Here is a 24,356-nt window from a genome sequence, read left to right on the forward strand (position 1 = left end):
ACTACCAAAAATTTTTTAGATCTATCCTTCTGAGTAAACTGTAGGTTTAATTGCAAATTTAAGCTGAATATTTTTATAAAAAATGTTTAAGCAAGAACATACTTTTTTTTTTTTTTGTGTAGGGAAAGCCAGTCACAGCCTAGCCAAAACCGCCTGTGGTTTGAGTTTCGCGAGGTTCACGTCCACAGCAAGATCCACAGTCCGCAAACGTTCAATGTGGTTCAGTTTTACTGAAACAAACTCATGTGAATAGTCAGTGCAGCATTGTTGTGAAGTTTATTGCTGTGAAATTGTGAATGGTGTGGTGATATCTACTGGCACAACTTGATATCCTGTCTACCGTCGTCCAACATGGAAGCTGAGGACGAGGCGCGCCGTACCTTGTCAGGGCTCGTGCGGCTAGTCCGCGAAGAGAACTGGCAGCAGGCACAGGACTTGCTCGACCTGGTGCGAGCGCGCGGCAAGAACCTAGCGCCGTTGTCGCCGAGCGCCAACGTCGTACGCCGCGTACTGCGCCTCATTCGCGATGAGTACGCAAGCGCCTACTGGGGCCGCCAGGTAATTGAACTTGCGTCCCAGCTGTACGCAGTTTCCGTCGGCTTTGGAAGCTGGTCGTCCTTGTATTGTTAGAAAAAAAAGACAATCAGCATCCTGCCTTAAAGGTTTCGTTCAGTGAGAAGCGTGTTGTTCTGGCTGTGTCTATTCTCACGGCAGCCGTGAGAATTACCCTCGATTTCTCGCGGCAGTTTCCCCAAAAGCCTGGTAGACCTAACATTGGCGTAATAATGTTACCTGAAATGAACTAAATAGACCTGAATTTACCTTCATTTTACACGGGTAACCAAAATACTCTCGTACAGCGATCATCTTATAATTTGAGCGACGAAAGTGAAGGCCAGATTTGACCTAACATAACCTAACCCCACTGAACATAACATAACCGTCCTACCCTAACTAAACTAACGCAACACAACCTACGTAACACATCCTAACTTAAGGCGGCCCAACTGCAACGAACCTAACCCAACTACACTGAACACAATCTATTTTAAACCCAACCCGACAGAGCCCAGAAGTCCTGTGCATCAAAATTGTAGGAATAATCAGAGGGGAAAAAAGGTGCTTAACAAAACCCAAACGCAGAAACCTTGCCAAAATCTGAAAACCAAAAAAGAAAATTGCATTACATGGGATTCAAACCAGAGTCTTCCCGTTGCAAAGCAGGTACTACACCACAATGTCACAGAAGCGACCATTCCAGTGATCTTTCGGGGTATATTTGTTCAGGGACGGTGCTGGTGCTGGGTTCACCCAATCAGAGGCGACTGCCGTGAGAAATTTCTGGCGTAATTCTCACGGCTGCCATGATAATAGGCACTACCTTTTGTTTTGTTGTTTGCTCCTAGTCTGTTGTGAGAGTCAGTCAGTGTATGGCGCACGCTAACACAATCTTGCAAGCATTGTCACTTGCAACAGGAGCATTACTGCTTTTCCACAAGTAGTGACGGAAAAGTATGGACTGGGCACCTGCTTGCCTGTGCAATACACCCCTTCTAGACTTATTACATTCTCGCACAGCCTGGAATAACTTATGCTCCAGGCTCCATTTTTTACTAACTAGGGGATGACCTGCTTAGTCCGGACAGAAAAGTTATGATCTCACCCCCCCCTTAAAGGGACACTCAAGTGAATTTCTCAAGCTCCTGTTTTTGCTTGCACTGCGTAGACTAGCTTAAATAAGCACACTTTTCATTGTTTATCCAGTCTATAAGGCGGTATTTATTTTATAAAGCACGAAAGAAGAAAAACTACCATACGCAGTCTTCGATGTCCGCACCAACTAAAGCAGTGACATCCATACGACGTGCTACATGATTGGACGATGTCCAAGATTAGAATTCAAACCAGTTTCAGTTTCGGTTCTGTGAAACAACATGCTTGGCATCTGACGTTATCATTGGCTGGGCATTCTCAATATCTCGGTAATCGGTATACCACACTTCTACCATGTTGTCAGCTATAAAATGCGTCAGATAAGCGTACCAGCTTAGAATCGTAACCCTCACTAGCTGAGGCATACACAATGGATGAACGCCCTCCGTGTCACCGCAGACGATCAAATGCGGTGCACTTTTCTCTCACCTTTGGAGCTTGCCTGGCTCATGCCTGTATCGTACGAGATGTGTTCGCACTATGCCAAAGGTCGGCTGATTCAGGACTGTGCCACGAGCAGTCGGTGCTTATGGCAACACCACGCCAACGAAAACTCACCAGCACGTCAGTGTCAGCCTGCACCCGTTCTGTGAACTCACTCATGGAGCAATGGACGTTGCAGCGCAAAAATAATCAATCAAGTATAGAAAACATTGCCAAAAAACAAATGAATCAATTTCAAAAAAAAAGAAAAGAAGGACATGCACTATCGGGGATTCGAACTTGCGAATTGCAAAACAGCATACCTAGTGCTATAGACCACTCAGATAGACCTGCACCGCCAGGGACGGAAATATAAAGTGTATAATGTATAGAGTCTAGCAAAAAGGAAAATGAATGGGGGGTGTAGGAGCTTTGCGTAAGGCTTTTTGGACCCCCATTGGAGATCCACTGGTGTTGACTCTGTGGGAAAACTGCGCCTCAGCTTTTAGTGGCGCCGAAGAAAAAGGACGCAAAACCCGCCATCCATTTCAGCAAGCGTCGTGTTCTGTCTAATTGACAGAAGCAAAGAGCCCAGCACGCGCTCCGCGCTGCACGCATGTTTATTCTTTCTCGTCCTCTATGTTGCGTTGCTCATTCGAACCACGTGACCATTCAGCGCGAGGATCAAATGCAATTTACAACAGACTAAACATGCACATGTACTACTTAGACACACATATATCTACTTAGGCCAAGTTGTGACCCCTGATCCCAACCATGAGGCAGAGATAATTAGAAGGATCAGAATGGGGTGGGGTGCATATGGCAGGCATTCTCAGATAATGAATAGCAGACTACGGTTGTCCCTGAAGAAGAACGTGTATGACATCTGCATGTCGCCGGTACTCAATTGCCTACGGGGCAGAAACTTGGAGGCTCACTAAGAGGGTTCAACTTAAATTGAGAACGGCTCAGCGAGCAATGGAGCGGAAGATGATAAGTGTAACATTAAGGGACAAGGAGAGAGCGGAGTGGGTCAGGGAACAAACACGTGTTAAAGACGTATTAGTAGAAATTAAGAAGAAAAAATGGACGCATGTAATGCGAAGGCAAGACAACCGTTGGTCATTAAGGGTAACAGAGTGGATCCCTAGAGAAGGCAAGCGTGGCAGAAGGTTTGATGGGCAGATGAGATCAGGAAGTTTGTGGGGATAAATTGGTCGCAGTTAGCACAGGACCAGGATAACTGAAGATTAATGGGAGAGGCCTTTGCCCTGCAGTGGGCGTAGATAGGCTTATGATGATGATAATGATGATGAAAGATGCACAACAATTCCTCTTGCAGAGGGAACTATCATCCTTGTGTATGATCCCTTCTACCACTTGTAAAGGGTGTGGCATCAATAAGTGCTGCTAACTATACTCGGTGACAACTTAAGAACGGCACCGGAAGTTGCCGCTGTGCCTTATCACCGTAGCCAGATGTTTCTCCGCGCGGCGCAAGTAGGGCATTACTGGGAATATTTTGAACATGGCGTGAGCCGTTCCCGTGATATATTGGACTTAATATGCTTATAAACGACTCCAGTGACGACAAACAAACTGCGTGAGACAAGGCAGACGATATCACGCATTTATAGCAAACCCCTTTCAAAACACGCGCGCACTGACGTCACGGGTCCGGCGCTTTGGCGGAGTGACACACTACATGAGGTGGTGCCGTTCTTGAGTTGTAAACGAGCATACACGTAATGCAAAAGCAGCCACTAACGCAGTTATCATAACATGCACGTCTCTGAACTCACCTGAAGGTGAAGTGCATTTTCTGATCGCCAAGTGGAAGCTGTGTGGTGGTTTCATCTCTCCCTCTTTCATTGGCTTTGTGCCAGGTAGCCGCGCATAAGCTTATAGACAAGTCTTCGCTCATTAAAGGGGCCATGGAGCAAAATACAAATTCGTTCAGTTTGATTGAACTAACCTTTGGTGAATAAACACGGGCTTTGCGCGAAAAAGACACCACACACAGGACGGGCGGGACGAGCGTGTGGTGTGTGGTGTCTTTCTCGCGCAAAGCCCGTGTTTATTCACCAAAATGCACCAACTCTCCCAACAACAAGTTCTTCTAGCCTTTGGTGACCCACTGAGCTCCTCTTTAGTCACGAAAGACGTTTTTTAGCCGAAAAAAACAATAAATGCTGCAAAACTTTCGAGTTTCGCTCTGCAGTGACCTATTATAGGCAGGGGTGATGCGTTAGCATTCAGTATGGGCCAGCACAAAAACGTAGTTGTAACTTTGCTGACCGCACGTTAGCATCAAGCGATGCAATTAAAGGAGTACTGACACGAAATTTTTATGTTACGTTTTTTTCGCTGCTATGCGTGCCTACCAGCCCACTAATCATAGAATGACAGATTAGACGGTCGAGCGCAGCGTAAACATTCATTTACGGCGTCGTTTATTCGTGCCAGTTTCGGTTTCGACAAAAAAACGCCGAGCGGCCGCCATGACAGCATGTATCACATGGCGTCACCATTCTTGCCGTATCGCTGCCTCTCTGGAAACGCGCGCGAGCGAGCGCACGCGCGCGCCCAGACCGGCCGAGGTCTTCGCCGTCCCCACAGGCCCGGGCAGCATGACGTCAGTCCCAAAACCATGACGTGTACACACGCCCGAGCAGCGCGCGCCAACCACAGCCAGCGCGTCGGCTTCGTCACGGGAGCCCCGACGTCGGCAGTTTGGGGCACGTTGCAGATGACGTCACGTCGGCCCGCTCTGGGCTTTCTCGTGCGGGCGAAGATTGAAATGGATTTTAAATATGTTTCGCTGAACGGTTGCTGTTGAAACTTGCTGGGAGATATCTCCTGATAAAAAGGACGCGTTTTACATAGTTATCTCAGCTTTGAAATTTCGTGTCAGTACTCCTTTAAGCGGTACTTGAAGCCCACAACAATCGCCCACTCAAGCTTCTTGGTGGTGGCTTAAATGGGTGGCTGCCAATCACACAAACAAGATTTTCTGACGTCATACAGGAATCGCCGAAAGTGGTCGGGGGGGGGGGGGTCGCCACAAATTCGCATGCTTTCTTTGATGTCTCGATTAGGTGTTTGAAGCTTGTGATAAAATTCGTTTCATTGTTATGGGGTCGAACCAGCCTTTTTATGAGCCAATTTTGTGTTATGTGATTATGATTATGGTGATTATGATGGTTATGATTACGTGATTATGACCCTGTTAAAGATACACAACAGTGAATCTCTTGTCTTGTTGTAGGTGGAGGCGGACAGGGACTCGCTCCAGAAGCTCTTGTCGGCTCGCGACGACTCGGTGAGCGACTACACGCGGCCACTGCCCGAGCTGCGAGAGCGACTACTGGACAGCCTAGACGAGCTCGAGCGCGAGTTGCTGCACAGTGCTGACAACGTGGCCGCCCAGGGACCCGAGCACATCCAGTCTGGCGACTTGTTGCTTACTCAGGGAAGGTCTCGCGCCGTCGAGGAGTTCCTCAAGAGGGCAGCGCAGCACAAACGCACCTTTCAGGTTTGTACAGCAAAGAGAGATCTGCACTCATCTTCGCTGTTATCGTAGGGTGCGTTCCCATTTCCCCTTTAGACAGCTTCGTTGCCATCTTAGTAGACAGTCCGCCATAATTAGCCCCATTTCGATTCAAACGAAGCCAGCAATGGAGGCTGCTTCGCAAAGCCAGCATCGCAACCAGCAACAACACAGGCTACCTTCCTGTCTAAATTGAAAAACGATGCCAGCACCACCTTTTTGCATACCACTGTTATAACAAACTTCTTTTTTGGAACATTTACTAGTTTTTAAAATGGTTTTAGTTACCTTTTTACGTTACGTAATGCTAGTTACAATAATGTTAATATTTTTACGAAACTGCAGCTTGCTTTTGTTAACGTCAGCTACAAGGTTATTGCCTGCGGCGGTGGCTGCCACGCCATTTCAATTCTTGTTGCTTTAGACCTGTGGTTAGACTGCTTCATAAGCTGTCTGCCATACTGTCTGCAAATTGGAACGCAGCCATAGAGCATGATTTATGCCTGAAACCGAGAAGACATTGGTCCGCACAACATGACACATTATAATCCTCATGCCTCAATAGTCACCACACTCTACGTTGTCACCAATTCCTTTGAAAGCATGTTGTCAAATAGCAGACTCTGTTTATACGCACAAACTTTGGGTGTTATGTGCTTGAGACTTACCTGCACCACATGAAATTGTGTGGGCTGAAACGAAATCAGCTGAAATGAAAGGAAAACAACCCTCAAAGTCGTCGTGTGCGACCTTGCAAATGAGAGAATTGGTTAGTCGAGAAATTTCATCCATTCCCCGTTGGAGCGAGCAGCTATTTTGAAAATCAGTTTCGAAATTTTTGCAGGCTATGTACATTTGCCTGTGGGAAATCTTGTCATTGTGACCTTTGTTTTCTTAGCTGAAAAATTGTTCTTGGCACTGTTTGCCGGGCCGCCAAAATGCTGCCTATGTAGCTTTGCACACTGCCTACTGCCTACCGTGTTTCTAAAACCACATGCGGGAGCATGTGAAATTGTCCCAACTACAAGCAGTTTAAAACTCCCTTAATAGGCTAATTTCGCTGTTCAACACATTGTCCTTCCTTGTGTGCTTTAAAAATTGGACTATAGGTCAACCCCCTTTTCTCTCGCACACGCAGGCATGCATGCACACGTGCGACGCTGTAAAAGGCCTAGTGTTGTCTTCCTCTTTCGTTGCATCTCTCTCATTCGGTAATGACACATCCCACTAAAGAAGTGACACACACATTTCGGTTGCGCGCTGATATTCCTTCTTTATGAATATTATTTAATGTTCACTCTGGCGCTCAATAAGCTGCGAAGTACACGTCTGTGAAAGCCACAAGGCACTGTGTGTCAATATCGAAGGTCCACGCTTTCAAAATAGTACACTTAATCACTACCAGCACCCAACCCTTGTTCCTTGAGTCCAAGAAAAGTCTCGCCATGGAAAGCACACCAAAGTTGTCACACTCACTTTTTGTTTGTTCTGTGTGGTACAGCACAGCGCAGTTTGTCAACTCTGTAATCAGTCTTGTTGCACATGTCACAACCGGCGAATGGTGGCGGGCTGGGTTGGAGTTTCTGCTCTGAACGTGTGGTGGAGTATGCTGTATGAGTTCGCCATACTGTGCTCTGTGTGAACTAGGTGCTGGTGGCAGAAGGGGGTCCGCACTGCGAAGGGGTGCTGCTCGCTGAATCCTTGGCACGCGAGGGAATCGCGACCACGCTGGTTCCGGACTCTGCAGTCTTCGCCCTGATGCCTCGCGTGAGCAAGGTGATACTGGGCACGGACAGCGTCCTTGCAGACGGAGGCCTCCAGGTGAGCCTCTCTCGCTCGTCACGCGAGTTCGGCGAGAACTGGCTGCAAAACCTCCTGCTTCTTTTTTTAAAAAATGGATTTGGTTGAGGGGGGACAGTGGTCTTAAAACAACTTTTCATTTTCAAGTAAACTTTGCGAAACTTGTCAGTCTTGCTGCTTTTTTTCCCCGCTGATTTCAAATATGTCGTTATTTTTTCAGTCGGTGAATTGCTTCGCAAGATAATTCGAGATAATTAGCCATTTGTAGTCAAACGATTGACAAAACAGTGTTGCTCATAAAACTGTAGTCTTTATATTTTCCAATACTATGAACCCTGGTGAGCACAATCGGAGAATCGGTTTTTTGATGCATCGCTTGGAGCTAATTTTACAAAAGCTCATTAAACTTCGGTGTTTGAAATGGGCACTCAGAATGGTTACTTGCCACTGGTGCCATGCCACCTAAGTTTAATGAGCTGGAAAAAATAGTTAAAAGCAGTGCATCAGAAAACCGATTCTCTGATTGCGCTCACCAGGGTTCACAGTATTGGAAAATATAAAGATTACAGTTTTCTGGCCAACACTGTTATGTCTTCACTGCGTGCTTAGATTGACCAGAAAATTAATCCTGTACAGAATACTTAGATAAATAAATAAATGAATGAATGAATGAATGAAGTGTATTGTTTGACCAAAAATGGCTAATTATGTCTAATTATCTTGGGAACTAATTGACCGACTGAAAAAATAATGTCATATTTGAAATAAGTGGGGAAAAAACAGCAAGAGTGACAAGTTTCACAAAGTTTACGTGAAAATTAAAAGAAGTTGTTATAAGACCACTGTCCCCCCTTAATAAGTGACCTGGGGCATTTCTTGTCTTGCTCGACTTTGGGCAGACCGTGTCTTCAGAGTGACACTTTTTCTTAGTGTTTCGCTGCTTCCTTGCGTGACTTGTTTCTTCAGGGAAAGAAGCGGTGCACGCATATTTCGTGCCGTTTTGTTTTTGGTGTGCGGTGGACGGGGTACAAATGGCATTCCATGCACAAGTGATTGCACATCATGTAGACTGTGTCGTTAAGTTCAACACAAACTTGGGTCTCTCTGGCGCTAGAATAGAAGATTCAACAATGGAGTGGTTACTCCGAATAGGGCACAAGATGGGGCGACCATGTGATCTTGTGAGAACGTGCATTAATGTGTTGGGGGGAGTGTCCCTGTTCAGATAGATGCAGCAGTTTTTGACATGAAACGTAAGTGCCTGCAACCATTTCTGCTGTGAACGTTAACATTGAAAGCAACATAATGAATGGCTTTAGCTGTTTGACTAGTGTAGGGTGAATGACTAGAGCTGAAATTTCCAACCACCATACCTACTTGCCTTGTTTGTACACCTTGCAAAAGTTTGCTACCCACTGGACTTGTTTTAAATAGAAGATGGTGTTGTAATGGGTTCTTGAGTTTTCATTTCAAGCCAGTGTTCCAGAAGTGGATGGAGAACAGATGAGACAGCCACGTTTGGGCTGCGCAAGCAGTGGCTTGAACAGGCCCGAAGTGCGGGTGGCTTTGTAAACTTATTGTGAATGTTGAACTCTTGTGCTTAGTTGTAACAGGAAAGGACATTACAATTAGGACACTCCATCTTGTGCATTTCACATCTCATTGCCTGATTCTTTTAAGTGCAGAGCACTTTAGGGGCTCGCCTTGTCGTCGTAGCTTGCTTGTTGGACCCAAGTAGAGCCACATGGCGTTTTGTTGTAGCGGCTGTCGTCGCAGCGTAACTCAGAGGCTCCGGAAGCCAAGCGGTTTACATAGACATAAGTGTTCAAAACTTGTGAACCGCTGGCACTTGTCATACATCTCCCCGTTGTTTAACGCAAAGAAAACTGCAGGTACATTTGAGGCAAAATATACGTAATTAACCGGCAGCGCCCGTGTTCAGTTATTTAGGAACGCTTGTTGGGTTGCTTTTTGCGATAGTAAGTGAAAAAAGTGGCAGTGCAACACCAGCATGTGCTGGAGGAAAAGCAAGCAGAAAAAGAACAGAACTCCTGCTGGCGCAGTTTCAGGCAGGGGGCGCGCGAGCACTGTGAAGGCGGGAAGTTTGATTTGCATTGGGTGGTAGCAGTGAGCAGATAATGACGCTACAGCCCATTATGGCGAATCACTGCTCTGCACTTCTGACAGGTTTCACATTGAGTCGAACGGCTTTAGTTTTTCTATTACAACTAAGCACAAGAGTTAGTCATGCCTTATTAACTAGCCCCCACAAATGCTTTGCCGTGACTGCCGTGCTTGACAAGATTAAACCATCCCTAGAACTTTAGCAGTTGTTGTATACCAAAAACAAAGAGATTAAAATGACAAGCAGTGTGCTGTTCTAAAAGGCGAGGGGATGTCAGCTGTGTCAGGAATGACCTGTACTCTGTCTCACTAATTCTGTACAGTCTTATCAAAGCCACAGCCCCCGTTATCTGTTGAAAGGAGTAAACATGTGCCTGACAGCCAATTAAATCTTGCCTTTCATTGCACATTAAAAAAAAGTCTAGGATTGTAGCAACAACACAATAGCTAGCACACACTCACAACCAGTGTCTTTCAACTGGGAAGAGACGCGGGAATGCTTGAATTCTCACTACTTCCCATCTGGTGGGAGTCAGTACTCTTTCGATGTAACCGTCGTTTATTTAAAAATAGCGGCTATGCGCAGAACTTCAGTTTGCAAGTGCTGTTAGGTGGGTCTCTCAGTAGGAGCTGCACTCACTCTTCAACGTGGCTGCCATGTCCTGTAGCTCCGACCAGAATTCCTCAATTTACACCAGTTGCGAAAATCCGCCTCAGAATCCGGTCTGTGTGAGCACCCCTGCTTTGTTATAGCTGAGGTGGCACATAGGGCACAAAAACTGAACTTTGCTAAACTATCTTAATAACAAAACTTACTAAATAAAGTTTGTTTTCAAATAGGGGAAGTTTAACTTAAGGGATGTTTACTAACGTTTCCACTTTTTTTTTTCTTTATGACTTGTGGCGGCAGCCGCAACCACTTGATTGCTACTTCAACTTTCTGTTGACAGATGGCAGGCTAATCTGCTTGCCCCCAGTGCAGGGGGGCCCACTATGGACCGACTTTTAATGCATGGGGCCTATGAGAAGTTTTGCAAGTGGTGTACTGAGTAACTCTGGCTCGGACAGCACCACTTGAGTAAACAGTCTTTCATCGTTGCGGAACTTGTGTGCACTGAGGCAACGTTGTGGTCGGTTGTACGCAACAAACGCAGGCTCCCTGCGGTAGCCACGCCCTGGCTTTGGCTGCGAGGCACTGTGCGGTACCGTTGCTGGTATGCGCGCCGGGGGCCACACTGACTCCACAGCTGCCGTGCTCGGAGAGCACGTACCAGCAGATGGGCTCCCCGGAGCCGCTGGGACCGGAACCGCGGTCTGGCAAGGCGCTCCTGCTCAACCCAACATCGGACATCGTTCCGCCGGACCTTGTTCCGCTGCTGGTGACGAGTGCCGGAGGACACGCGCCCTCGTACGTCTACCGACTGCTCAGCGAAGTGTACCATCCCGACGACCACTCGCTCACTGCATCCTCCTGAATCAGCGGAGGAAGAACAAAAATAAATTGCAAGTGCCAACTTTGAGGTCGTACTGTTTAGAATAAAGAGGGCAGGAGCAGTGAACCTGTGTTTTCTTCTTCGGCTAAGGTGTAAAAACAATATAGTATAGTAGACTCGAGATAATGCAGAAACGAAAAGACCCCAGGATTTTGTTTGAATTACTATCAGAAGTTTTAATTATTCGAAGTTCTCATATACATGACTCTGGGCAAGTTGACAGCTTACATTGTGATTAGGCATTGAGTTTAATCACAATTTTTAAAAATTTTGAAGCGTTTTTAAACCCTAACTGCTCAAAATAAACAGAAATCAGAGGCATAAGGTCCACAAGCCAAATACCATGTGTGTCACTTTTGTAACTGCTGTATCGTTTTTATTTTTTTGGTGACACGCGACATGCGATTGTGCGTTTTTCTTTTTGTTCTTGCGACAGCGGCCCATGTGGTTTTGACCGCTTCAACAAGTGTAGGCAGTCAATCGTGTTCAGACGTTTTTTGAGGCCGGTTCATTTTGGTTTCTAATTTGCATCGTGGGAACGCTAAATAAGGCTAGAAAATTGAGAAACATCATGGTCTACCTTGCTTGTTCATCGTTTCGAACGTTTGTTTACTAGCACCACCTTTTTCCTTGAAGGCTCGAGGTGCCTATTTTTTTGTTTTCAGACTTATGGTTATATAGGCACACGAATTTTCAAATAGTTGCAGGAAAGCCGTAGATATTGTGCGGTATGGACACGCCAAAATTACGAAATAACCGAATGACGGAGTTTCAATCAAGCGGCTTTTAAATACATTAAAAGAATAGTGGGCCAACAAAAAATTTGATTTTTGTTTGAGTTAACCGAAAGTACGAGTCATGAGAGTTTGCATTATCACGAGTCCACTGTATATAAATACCACACCAAGCTCTGTGAATGAGCATCACTCCCCTGGTGCAACTCCCAGAAACAGTGAGTGTAGAGCAAGTTGAGAGCAGTTACACGAGAGGTATCAGGCAGCTCACCTGAAAACTGGCAGCCCAAAGGGGTGAGCTTCCGACATATGCATGCCAAGCTGCCTAGCTCAACATGTTCAGTAAACCCGGTAAGTTTTTGCATGGGTAACATTTTTGGCGGCACTGAAAGTGTTTTCAATTGTGCGAGGCTGATGCGACCAGAGATCACCAATGAAATCATGCAATGTCTGTCTGTGTGTTAAATATGTGTGTAATCATATAAGACTGGTTAGGTAACAAGTTTCTAAGCCTCTCTGATTCCTGACGGAACAAAATGTAAGAATGGTGCATTATTTAGATATATATGACGTTGAGGAGCATTTGTAGTTCCTTTTTTTTTATTAAGCTGTTAAGGGCTTGCAGCATTGATTTTTGCTGGTTAAATGTCTGTTGCGAATGCAGTATTAATGACTGTCAACACAACAAGCTGCCGCTTTAAATTAGTGTTGTACACTTGGCTTACTGTAAAGATTGTTTGTTTCATTTTGGCACTATGAAACTGCTCGCAAGGGCGGCAAAAAATTCAGAAGTCGTGGGAGAACTGACTACCTACACAAGGACTTTGCCTCTGTTTTGGACTACGAGGCCTGGAATTATGGTACTTGTCACGTCGTTTCTCATTTAATGTCCCTCGTTTTCCATGCACAGTTTGAACTATGAGGCCGTACACATCCCTGCGCCCAGAACTAAACCAGGTGATTTGCTTGGCATTGAGGGAATGTAATGTAGTAGGCTCCGTCATGTTTTAGAAGATCATCCCACCTGGTGAGTGCCGGTTGTCTGCTACCACCGTGCTCCAAAGTCTTGCATCCTGGCTGACGGCCGCAAGGCCATCTGCTTCTCTGGAAGCGCCCACAGTGGCCGGGCTCCACTGCGATGTGTGGCTACCACAGAGCCTTGGTCCTGCGTGTTGCCAGTGAAAGAGGATTAAACAAATTCTGTCAATGGACTCTTTTCCAGCAGCAGCCATGCATGTGCATCTCTTATAGGTTGTATTCACTGGCGAGTCATGTATGCTGGCAACCTTGTGAGGGCGCCATCACTGGTTACGTCGGGCTCTGCGGGATGGCAGTACTCGCCCATGCTAAGCACACAACGTGTGTTTGATGCTCCAAACTCTACCCCACCAAACGCCAAGTAATGCCTCGACTCCAATGTGAGTGCGATTAATAACATCTCTGTTGACACCACCGTTGAGAATTGGGTTTAAACGGAGCAGTTGGCACACACCGGTGTTTTTTTTCTGCGGTGTGCGGGTGCAGTGGCACAAGCTGCGCCATGTGCATGGCTGTTTCCAGTGTTTCCAAGCAAAGAAATGGGCAGCTAAACTTTTCAGTGAATACCACCTATAACCCACTCAATTGCACTGCTGTCTGCCATTCCCTTCAGGCCGCGTCAACAAACCAGCAACTCCCCAACTTCATTGCTTGGCCTGCTTTGAGTTCCACTGGCGGAACTTTTTCTTTATTACTGCTGTCTCAAAGCTCGTTTGTACATGCAAGAAACATTGGCTTACAAAGGAGGATGACAAATGGGATTATAGTTCACCATGCTGTAAGTGCATGTGGCTGTTGGTTAGAAACACTGTGTAAGAATTCTTACGCTGTGGTTTGGGATTAATAAAAAAGCAAAGAAAACAGCACTCGACATACGATGACAGATACAGTAAAACTTCGTTACAAGATACGCTTAAGGGACCCCAGAAATGTGTCTCTTGCAACCAAGGTCTCTTGTATGCAATGTTGTTAACATGGTAGTCATGTGGCAGACATAGGAAAACCAACCAAACTGCCTTAATTCAAATGTCTCTCTTATAACCAAGTGCCTCTTGTGACAGTGTCTCATGTAACAAGGTTTTTCTGTATCCAATTTTGGTCACAAGCATTCATATCTCTTTCATATGTCCAATGAGTCGTTGGTAGGATGAAGTGTCACAGATGACATGTGGTTTTACACAGGGAAGATGAAGGAAGGTCAGCACGGGACAAGGAACGTGCAGTCTACTCACGTGCAAGGTATGAGACTTGCGAGACGTAACACTCGTCTGGCGACTGTGCGCTGACGAGTACTGCGAGTACGTCGATGATGCAGTTCCCGTGAGGTACGGATAACGTAGGGCCTGTTGGCAGAAGACAAAAGAAAAATATTCTTTCTGCACCTGTTCACGGATAACAAAATGGCCAGCTGGGCTTCGCAGTTCACATTTATGCTTTTTAACATTTTTGTTAAGATATCCAATGTCTATTTTTTTTTCACAGACGAAATGGCTGGAAGCGTGTCCAGTCAGCGTGTCACCGGACGACTGATTGCAAGAAACTAAATTATGTTTACCATCTGACGTACTTCCAACTGAATAAGCATAATAAAAGTTAAAGAGTGTTGGTACTGTGGTGACGACTAATAACTCAGAATGATTATAAAGTCATCCTATCACTGAGCTTCTTTTATAACACATAACGTTTTAGGTTAGAACCTCTAGGTTGCCTGTTACAGAGCATGAATTCAAACTGTTTCATTGTATTGACAGCGGATGAGAACGTCTGATGTTTACAACTCCACTCTAAACTGGAAGCATATTCTACCCACGGTGTGGATGAGCTATCGCAAGGAAGATCAGAAGTTTTTTATCCTACCCCAAAAAAAAAAAAATCACGCCCACCTCCCCTCGCGGGAACCCTGGTGTGATGCGACGCTGAGGGGGGTTCAAGCGCAAGCGGAGAGCAACCGTCGACCGAAAGGCCGCCGGAGAGCGGCACACCGGTCATATGCGCAGCGCGCCCGCAGGAGGGGAGACCGCGGAGAGAGTGCCGCGGCTATGACGCAACACAATCCACTTTAATCCAAGCCAATCCAATCCAATGCCCCTCGCGAAAGAGTGTTCGCTATCGGAGAGGAGAGGGGGAGAGTGGCTGCGGACAACGGACGCACGCAGGAAGGACAGGGCCGCCGACAAGAGATGCTCTGAGCGTCGCATCTAAAAGGAAAGGACACTGTCGCGCTGCCTCTCCATGAGCCCTGTGTTCATATGGCCCCCAGCATTACCACCAGCAAGGAAAAAAAAATTCACCATCTTCCCGTAGGGGAACCCTGAGTAGTATGCGAAGCAGCCATGGGGTCGACTCAAGTTCCCATTAGTTTTCAGTTCGATCGCGGCGTTGCGGGAGGAGAATGAGGGGAGCGGAGCGCGCGCACGCGTCATTTATACCTCGAAGCTACAGCGGCGCCCCCAGCGGAGTATGCAGCGGCTACCGTCGCGCCTCTGACCCTAAAGCTGCTTCGCATTATCGCGCGCGGAGCCGCAGGTGTTGCCATTCGTTGCGTAATCCCGGAGAGGAGAGGAGCATCGGAGAGGAGAGGAGGAATGCCGGAGAGGAGATGAGATGAGACAAGGAGAGGAGAGGAGGGGAGGAGGATGCGCATGCGCAGTGGGGGTGTGGACGCCTCACAACGGCGGAGGGAACAGGCGCGACCATAAGCTGCATTGCCCGATTGCAGTTACCGCCTGTTGTTTTGGTGTTCGTGCTGGCAAGTAATTATTGATCGTCTTATGAGGATCGCCCTTACACCCCCGTTTACTTTCCATCTTAGTGCAGGGTGTTTGATCATCGCTGTCTCTGCCAGTGTGAACGTATGGGTGTCAACCAATCCACCCAAATAATGCGCTTAACGCACCGTGGCATTGCACGCACCAGCTGACGAAAAGCAACAACAGGTGTTGGGGCCTTGGAGGAACATTTCCGCTTGTCTGCCCCGTAGCTTCGGCCGCGGTCACGGCCGCGGTGCAAACCATTGGCGACCGCAGAGGTTTTTCCGAAGCGGCGGAAATCGTTTTCTCCGCACAGCTTTGATGCTATGTCACAAAGCCAACCTAAGTAATGCATGCTATGCGACGAAGCTAGAACATCAATTCACAGTTGCGCAGCAAAGCCAACCTTTTGAAACGTTATCAATCTCTCTTCCCAAAAGAAGTGGAGGGGAAAGCACTACACCTTGCGCGCATGCTGCTATCAGCCCCAGCCTTTCTCTACAGCGCTGCAGTCTGCGCTAACATCGGGCAAACCTACTGCCAACTCCCGGAGGCAATAGGTGCGCAAGCAGCAAAGATGATGATGATGATAACGATGACGCCTCCAGTGACTAGTGGTAGTACGAAACTTTAATGAGTCATGAAGTATAGGAGTGGTTCCCTGGCCCGGCCCGGGAATCCAAGTGATGACCCATGCCGGGCCTATACGCGCATGCGCGCGTCTGTCACCGTCAGCGTGTTAGGCCTACCAGCACGGCGGTAGGCCTCCTTGCGGGGTTCCAGCGCAGCAGGTCCCGCATGAAGACCAGCGCCTCGCGGCTGGCGTTGGGCACGACCGCCGCGAGCGAGCCCTCGGGGAAGTGCGGCCAGCGCAGCTGCAGGGCGGCCGCCAGCTGGTTTCCCTCGGGCCACTCGCGCTGGTCCGGGGTGCCGAGCACGGCGCAGATGCGGAACAGCTGGTCCACCTCGTTGCGCCCCGGGAACAGGGGCTGCAGCGAGTACAGCTCGGCCACGATGCAGCCCACGGCCCAAAGGTCGATCGGCGAGCTGTAGTTGGTCGAGCGCAGCAGCACCTCCGGGGCGCGGTACCTGCACGCGCACGGGGAGAGGAGTCGGGTTCACGTGGTAGGTGAAGACGGCGCGTAGAGGCGTGGGTGAATGTTGTTACAAACTTAGAGAGAAAGAGAGAGAGAGAGAGAGAGAGAGAGAGAGAGAGAGAGAGAGAGAGAGAGAGAGAGAGAGAGAGAGAGAGAGAGAGAGAGAGAGAGAAGCTCTTTATTAGAAAACAGAGTGTTTAGTCGACGTACAAAATCGCCTTCATTGTGTACTCTTTTAGGGTAGGGGGTAAAGGAAGAAAGGCCAAAGAGAGAGTAGGACAGAAAAGAGATAGAAGCTGGGAGAGGGAGATATGAACTTTGGTAAGAAAAGGCACGTGCAAATGTCTCGGAGTGAAAAGATCTAAGGTGCCTAATTTAAGATCTAAATTAAGCCGGTGTCGCTGGGGTATGAAAACAGAAATTTTAGGGCTGGATGTTGCTGAGAACAAGAAGGCCAGTGCACTAAAATGGTTTTTAGTCACCGGTCCTTGCGTATAACCTATGCGTGCAATGTTGTGTAGCAAGATTGATCTGACCAGTGCTACGCTAAGCCAATTTCGTTTTTATGGTTGGTAAGCTGCTCCTTACAATACGAAGATGACAAAGAGGGTGCATGATGTGCTGTTTAAGAGAGCTATTGCTCCAGTTGGCTCTCGTGGTGTAATTTTTCGCTCTCTGCATCTTGCTTTGACGTCCTCCGTCGGTATGCACGAACAGCCAGATTTTCATGCTGTTCTCTTTAAGTGTCGGTTGTGTTGCCGTTTTGATAGCTTGAACAAAGATTTATAACCAGCCTTGCAACCAGTGCGCACTACCAGGGACGGTATACCGAATGTATTCAATTCTTGCAGCCTGAACGCGTTCCTCCCTTTATTGTTAGAGGTACTTGAATTCATTGTATCGCTGGTTTATTCGCCTTGAAGTTATTGTTTCCCGAATTTGTCAGCCATTTCTCGCAGGTTCTTGCATAAGACTATTTACCCAAGCAGCAATGCAGCAAGGCTTTAGTAACGTTTCGCGGTAGACGTACCACCTGGTGGAGACGTAGTCCGTGTAGGGAGGCTGCGACCGTATCTCGCGCGCGAGCCCGAAGTCGGCGATCTTGACCAGCTGCGGCCCCATGCAGAGCAGGTTCTCCGGCTTGATGTCCCGGTGGAAGAAGCCATGCTTGTGCATGAAGGCCAGCCCGCGCAGCACCTGCTGCACGATGGCGCGGATCGCGGCCTCCGGGAACGGCTGGTCCCGCTCGCGGATCAGCTGGTACAGGTTTTCGCGCATGTACTCGAACACGAAGTACAGCGTGTTGTCCTCGCGGACAACCTCCTTCAGCTTCACCAGGTTGGCGTGGCTCAGCTTCTGAAGAGACTGCGCCCAATGGGAAGAGGGGCGGGGGGGAGGGGGGGGAGTAAAGCGAACACTTTTGCGTATGGGAGTCAATATTGGCTCTTTTGTGAGAGGAATTAAGTGAGCATCTTCGCGTGAGGGAGTCAGTGGTGACTTCCTTCTCCAAAAGGGGGTTATTAGTACACGTGGTGCCCCGCACGTACACGATAAAGGCCCGTTCACATTTGCGACGAAAGCGAGTGAAAGCGACGGGAAGTCCGTCGCTTTGTCGCGAGACTATTGTTTTTGTCGAATGTTCGGGGCAAATTTTTGTCCCCGGGTGACAAAGCGACAAAATTTTCGTCGTTTTCGCTCGCTTTCGTCGCAAGTGTGAATGGGCTTTAAGAAACGGAAATGACAAACTGCAAACTGCGTTTTATAGCAAAGTGTATGTCGTGTTGACGCCCCCCCCCCCCCTACTGCCTCGTCTTCTTTTTCATGGTTTGTGTGGCTCAGCTTTTGCAGGAAATGCGGAGGGTGAAAGCTTACACTTTCGCGTGGAGGAGTCAACTAACTCCATTCCCCTAATGGTTGGTAGTATACACCTGAGCGACACCTTCCCGTAACGCTGATGAAGCATCCGCCATCCACGATAGCATGCCCGGTGCACGACCCTTAATTAAAATGACGCGCTGTAAACTTTGCGTTCTATAACATGTTGTCAGCCCTAAGCTGTGGTCGAGTGGAATGGCAGTACGACGGAAAAATAATTTAACAGTTATTTCGTAATGCCGTATTGGCGCCTCACGCCAACGCGTCTAGCTTCTCAAGTCTGCCTGGCTGAGCCTCTGCAAAGGCTGCGGGGAGAAACTGCAAACCGTTTTTTAACACGAGAGTGTTTTATTCCGGGATACGCCATGATTTCCCTGACGTCATATCCGTCACGGAAGTGACGCCAGTACAATGAAGCAAGTGGCCTGTAAAGGGTGCACCCCTGCACACAGGGTCTTCTTGCGGGGAAGCAACCTTAAGTACTAAAGAGTACGTTGTACTTAGAGTTGTTCGCTTTCGGGTTTTATATTTTAACACGAAAGTGTTTTATGTCGGGATACACAAGATTCCATCACGGAAATATCCATCACGGAAATGACACCAGTACACCTTTGTCGAGGCGACCCGCCACCACGAAGTCGTTCGACCGGCACTACAAAACAGCCGCCGACACGCAAATCATGCTCAGCTGCAGACTTCGCTGCACATTTCACTTTCGTGTTTTACCGATGCCTATGACAGAGGAATCAACCACAGTTTTTTACACTGCACGAGAAGTTATTATGAGCGGACCAAGCTGGCTGACAACTGTCGGCAATGTACAAAACAAATGTTATGGTACACACGGGTATCCCAATGGGATACGCACTTCGATATTGAGAAGAAAAAAATACGATCAAGCGTAGTTTTGCCATTTTGTTCCAAAAACAAATAGTCGACCATGGAAGGAGTAATTAGACCGTGGAGTAATTAAGTTTTCATTCTTCTATCTCGTAGCACGTATGTACCTACACGCAATGTCATATGGGACAAGGTTTTTGCTGTAGCCTCTTCTACGACTGCGGGAACAAATCGGAAACATTTTTCTCGTGAAAGTTTTCTATGGACCGCTCACACGGCGACGTCTGGGCACATGAGTCTGGCAACGGAGGGGGGGCATTGGCAAAGGTGATAACTGTCCTCCTTCATCTCTCCGCTGGCGAAATCAAGATATGGCAGCACAACAGCCTCAACAGCCGCGTCCCATCAGGGGAGGGGGGGGGGGGGGGAGCTTCGCGCCGATCTTAACTCTCTCGCGTGCGTAATCATGCGAACGACAATAAAAAAAAAATTGAAGTCGGATATCTCGGAGCACAAACATTCTATAGAAGAATTCTTCCAACTGATTATGTGTAGAAACACAACTGCCTCTAATTTCGTAAAACTTAGAGCGTGAATTAACAAGGACGGTAGAGAGAAGGAGGACGATGGAGTGAGCGCTTGTGTTTGTTGTCTTTCTGTCGCCCTTGTTTATTCGCGCTCTAAGTTTCACCAAGTATGCACCAACTTTCCGAACAGTCTGTTCGACTGACTGCCTCTAACTTTTCAATACAAACATACCCACTTACTGCAGTAAACAAGAAGTAAATTATTCAATTTTAGTTAACTGGGTTGCTGACAGCGATAATTGTCACTTCACTTTGTGTCCCCCTGGTCACCTAACTTATTTGCACAGATGAACTTCGCGTGCCTCCCAGTACCTAACTAAAAAAAACCCATAAAGCTTAATTTTCACCATCAGGTATAAAGACTTTAGCATCAAATGGACATATGCGTTATTTCCGTATAGTGCCCCTCAAATACGTTTCGCCGGGTCTTTTAAGGTACAATACGGCACTGTGTCAGCTCCCGCTAAGCTGTCGTAAATAAACTGGCTCATCATCATCTTCCTTTCTTTCTTTCTTTCTTTCTTTCTTTCTTTCTTTCTTTCTTAGCTTTGCTGCACAACAACGCGTGTTTATTCTAGCTTCGTCGCATAACACGCACCTTTCTTTTTTAGGATGGCTTTCTAGCACAACGCCAAAGCTCTGCGGGGAAAGCTAAGAGAAAAACTGTACATACGGACCGGCTTATGCGAACGAGCCGAAAGTAGAGTTGCGTCGTGCGTTGACTTATTTCCGTCCCCCGATAGCTGACAATTTATTCGCTTTCTTCTCTCAGTCCGCAAGATCATAGTTTCATACAATTATAGCAGTGCGGAACTCGATGCCCAAGGTCTCCCGGTCGCGTCCGGGTTTCAGGGGCACCACACCATTTATAAGGCCTGGAATAAACCAGGCACGTTTTTACTACGGGGAATGTGTGTCAGAGGGTTCCCGGGTTTTATTATCGCCGGAAACGCCTGCAGGCCAAGGAGTAAAATTCACGAACTTTTTCACCGCTGTGAATGGAACCCTGGCCGCGTTGTTTCAAAGAAGGAAATTACTTCGGTACTCGCGCGGGGTTCATCATTTATGAGGTACGGTTGCCAACTGTTGTTAAAACGTACCTCGAAGATTCAGGGATAAATGTTCGTTGCTTCCAGGGTGAATCAGGGCCGTACCCAGAGGGGGGTTCGGGGGTCCGAACCCCTGCCGAAATCTTTTCCAGGCAGCACGTAGGCAATACTTACTGTTGCTTTTTCAGCAAAACTACCCCCTTCCCCCCCCCCCCCCCCTCCCCACCCTTCCCCCTTAAAAATTGTGGCTACGGCCATGGGGTGAATAATGGGTAAAGAAAAATTGTACTTACCGCTTCCACTGCCTCGCCACCTACTTCAAACCGCTGTGCTCTCCCGAGGTTATTGAGCATTACTTTAGTTTTCTGCATATGAACTTTCAGGCCCACGTTTCTACTCTTGCCGCCCACGTGCGGTAAGCATGCTTTGCAACTCGTCCTGTGTTCTGAACCAACTGGCCAAATTTTCCCTTTTGGTGCAAGAAACCTTTGTAAGTTCACTTAACAAACCTTAATGTTGATATCTTTTTTATTGTGGGGGTGGGGGGGGGGGAGGGGAAGGGCTGAACGGACTGTTGATTGTCAGAAAAATGTTCCAGCAATAGTCTAGTAGTATTCTTGTAATACTATATGATCGGCATTCTATTAATTAGCTTGTACCCCTCTAGTCGGGAAGCCAGTTTGAGTGTGCACACGAGATAAAATGAACTATAATTATCCTCGCCTTGGCGCGGATTGCCATTTTGACCAAAACGTCGGTGATTTGCTGCTCATTTTGTCAAATGGTCGTCTAGCTGTAACCGCCAAAGTACGCTGTAAATATTTCTTGAATATAGCCGGCTGCAGACGATAGCCTGTTGTAACCAGGTCAGCTAAAACAAATACATAGTTTTTAAGTTGCGGGTGGACCGAACAAGAAACACCGTCAGGGTTTGTACAATTGTAGTAAAACAGCAGCGGTCATTCGTGTTAGTGAAGTAACTAAAAAGCGCTACAGCCATATTTTTGTAATAAAACCACAACAATGATTCCAACCTACACAATACATCGAATAATTAACGATTACTCTATTTCTAATTCGTTCTTGGTAATTACTTTTCGTCCCACGATTGTCCTTCATTAAGTAATCGTTACTCAGACATCGTGTGTACGCTTGTCTATTAACTCAGTTACGCAACTACTCAATCTGTCGGGTCCGTATGTCTACCTCTGAGCGACGCGTGTAATTCCAGCCGAGGTTTCACAGCATCCCTTGCTCGCTTATCCCGTTCTTTCCAGGCCTTCGGTTGCGCACATAAATCTTCCGGCCTGGCATCTTCCGGGCGTGCTACGGTTGTCGCTGTCGGTCTGGCAAGCAACGTCCGGCAAGCAACGGACGCGTTCAATTTCATGCCGACGCTCGTAGGAAAAGGGCGCGACTAAGTGCTTTTGGCTGTGCTCGATATGGCCTTCACTTCCGCTTCTACAGTCGCAGCACCGCGCGGGATTTGAATCGGGGTTGTGAAATATGCCGCCTCAGGAACGGCCCGAACCAGTTCGCACCGCTTTGGTGCCGGTGTCGTCATCGCTGGGTGTCACCGACAAGTTTCTTGCGTATTTTGTAAGCAACTCTACGGCCAGGCCACTGTGGATCCGTCCTACACCTTTCCCTTGCTTCTCCCCCCCACCCCGTGGTGCTTCGAATGTACCCGTCTGCCCGGAAGGTAAATCAAACGGCAAAAAAGTAATGTTATAGCATTACTTTTTTAACGGTTTGGAATAATGATAACTTAATTGCTTTGCTGAAATCAGTATTGGGACCGTTTATTATTTTTTTTTGTAACCTGAGGTTCCCTCCTGGCTAGGTTCTAAAAACAAAATGACTTCTTGGCTTCAGTCAGTTGCAGCCGCCGTTACCCGGGTTGGCCAACCTAGGCGCTCGGTGTCGAAATCCCTCCAGTGCTGCGCGCAGAGTTTAATTTTAGCGCGGTTTTGTTGAGCGCGGTCCAAGTTAAACTCGAGTCCAAGTTAAACTCGAGGGTCCAAGTTAAACTCGCTTAAGACAACACAGCTATGTGTAAAACATTTCGAGTTCAATCGTAGAACTGTACAGCTATGGTACTGTGAGTATAAAAGAATCGGCGAGCATTCGCATCAGCCTACTACAATGCTGGAAAGGCGGGGGTAAATAATGGTCTGGCTCCTTAACCGGGAACGACAGCGCGTTTAATACACACCTACAAAGCGAAGAGTGAAATTAGAAATGAGATAACAGTCCTGCTCCGGCATTAGGGACATAGACGTACTCTCACACGGGGGCATCAGCAGCTCTGCCAAGTGCCCCAGTAGAACGCCTCCAGCGGTAGAGAAAAATCTATAACGGGGTCAGCAGAGATGAGTTGAAAAAAAAAAATCCTCGGCCATCTCCACTAACGTGAAACCTGGGGAGGGTCAGCATGCAGTGCATAAGTGCATTCTTGGCGTATTGGCGTTTTTTCCAAAGGGGATGATGAAACCATTGGGGGGTGGGGGGTGGGGGTTGGGTTAGAGGTATACAGCTTTGCTGTAAAATTTTCTTGTCGTTGAAGTACGAAGCTCTCTAGTGCGAGGCGTAAACGAGCGTCCCGGTGTTGTTTTAAAGACGATAGCCTTTCTTGGAATACTTAAAGGCAGACATTTTGGCCTGTCTATATGTCTGCCTGTCTGTCTGTCTGCCTGTCTGTCTGAAAGAAAATTTAATAATAACTGGTACAAAGACCCGCTGTGATGTCTGTCTGTGACTCGCCAACCGACCAAAGTGAAACAATTGCTGAGCAATAGTTTTATATACTAACAGCCAAATCTAAATGCCTAAGTCCGGTGTCAATGTTCATACTTGTGAACATTGATGAACAAGAACAAGACATTACGCAAATATAAGGCAGAAAATCAATACATAAATGATATTTGCAGTGCTCCTTTATTAAAAAAAATTATGGATGCATGGTTATTGCGATAGCAAATGAAATGCTACATCAACCGCAGAAAACCGTCGCCTGCTGTTGCCCGAGCTACCGCATTTACGAAATCAAACGGCAATAGCAACAAAACGTTCTACTAGATGGGATGCACGTTCCGCTTGGAACGCTCGTGGAGCACGGCTACGTGGTTCTATGTTATATAAGCGTTGTGGTAGGGCGCCTCAATTCACGCGCGTCTCCGCCGTACGGCAGCGTTGGCATCGAGATACCCGACTTGGAGCAGTGGAACGCGGTAAATTTAAATTGATTTGAGCAAGCCTCTAGAGTGTTATCCTGGGAGGA

At 47.4% G+C, this 24,356-nt stretch overlaps 2 protein-coding genes across 2 annotated transcripts in view; one reads left to right on the plus strand and one right to left on the minus strand.

Annotated features, from left to right (window-relative positions):
- The first annotated feature begins 128 nt into the window (after positions 1-128).
- Eif2bbeta (eukaryotic translation initiation factor 2B subunit beta) lies at positions 129-11,172 on the plus strand. Its single transcript, XM_077690570.1, has 4 exons — positions 129-558; positions 5,408-5,674; positions 7,337-7,510; positions 10,768-11,172. Exons 1-4 carry the CDS (start codon positions 352-354, stop codon positions 11,086-11,088), a joined length of 969 nt encoding a protein of 322 aa, XP_077546696.1. The 5' UTR covers positions 129-351; the 3' UTR covers positions 11,089-11,172.
- Positions 10,949-24,356, minus strand: part of LOC144159210 (serine/threonine-protein kinase ICK) — a 33,085-nt gene continuing 19,677 nt past the window's right edge. The window contains exons 3-7 of the mRNA XM_077690566.1: positions 17,756-18,090; positions 16,378-16,717; positions 14,111-14,221; positions 12,865-13,005; positions 10,949-11,084 (exon numbers count right to left, since the gene is read on the minus strand). Of these exons, the coding sequence (XP_077546692.1) occupies positions 12,886-13,005; positions 14,111-14,221; positions 16,378-16,717; positions 17,756-18,090 (906 nt within the window). The 3' untranslated portion in view covers positions 10,949-11,084; positions 12,865-12,885. The remainder of the gene's footprint in view (positions 11,085-12,864; positions 13,006-14,110; positions 14,222-16,377; positions 16,718-17,755; positions 18,091-24,356) is intronic.

This window comes from Haemaphysalis longicornis, unplaced genomic scaffold (assembly GCF_048455015.1).
Source record: "Haemaphysalis longicornis isolate Haplotype H1 unplaced genomic scaffold, Haemaphysalis longicornis Haplotype H1 scaffold_10, whole genome shotgun sequence".
Lineage (NCBI taxonomy): Eukaryota > Metazoa > Arthropoda > Arachnida > Ixodida > Ixodidae > Haemaphysalis > Haemaphysalis longicornis.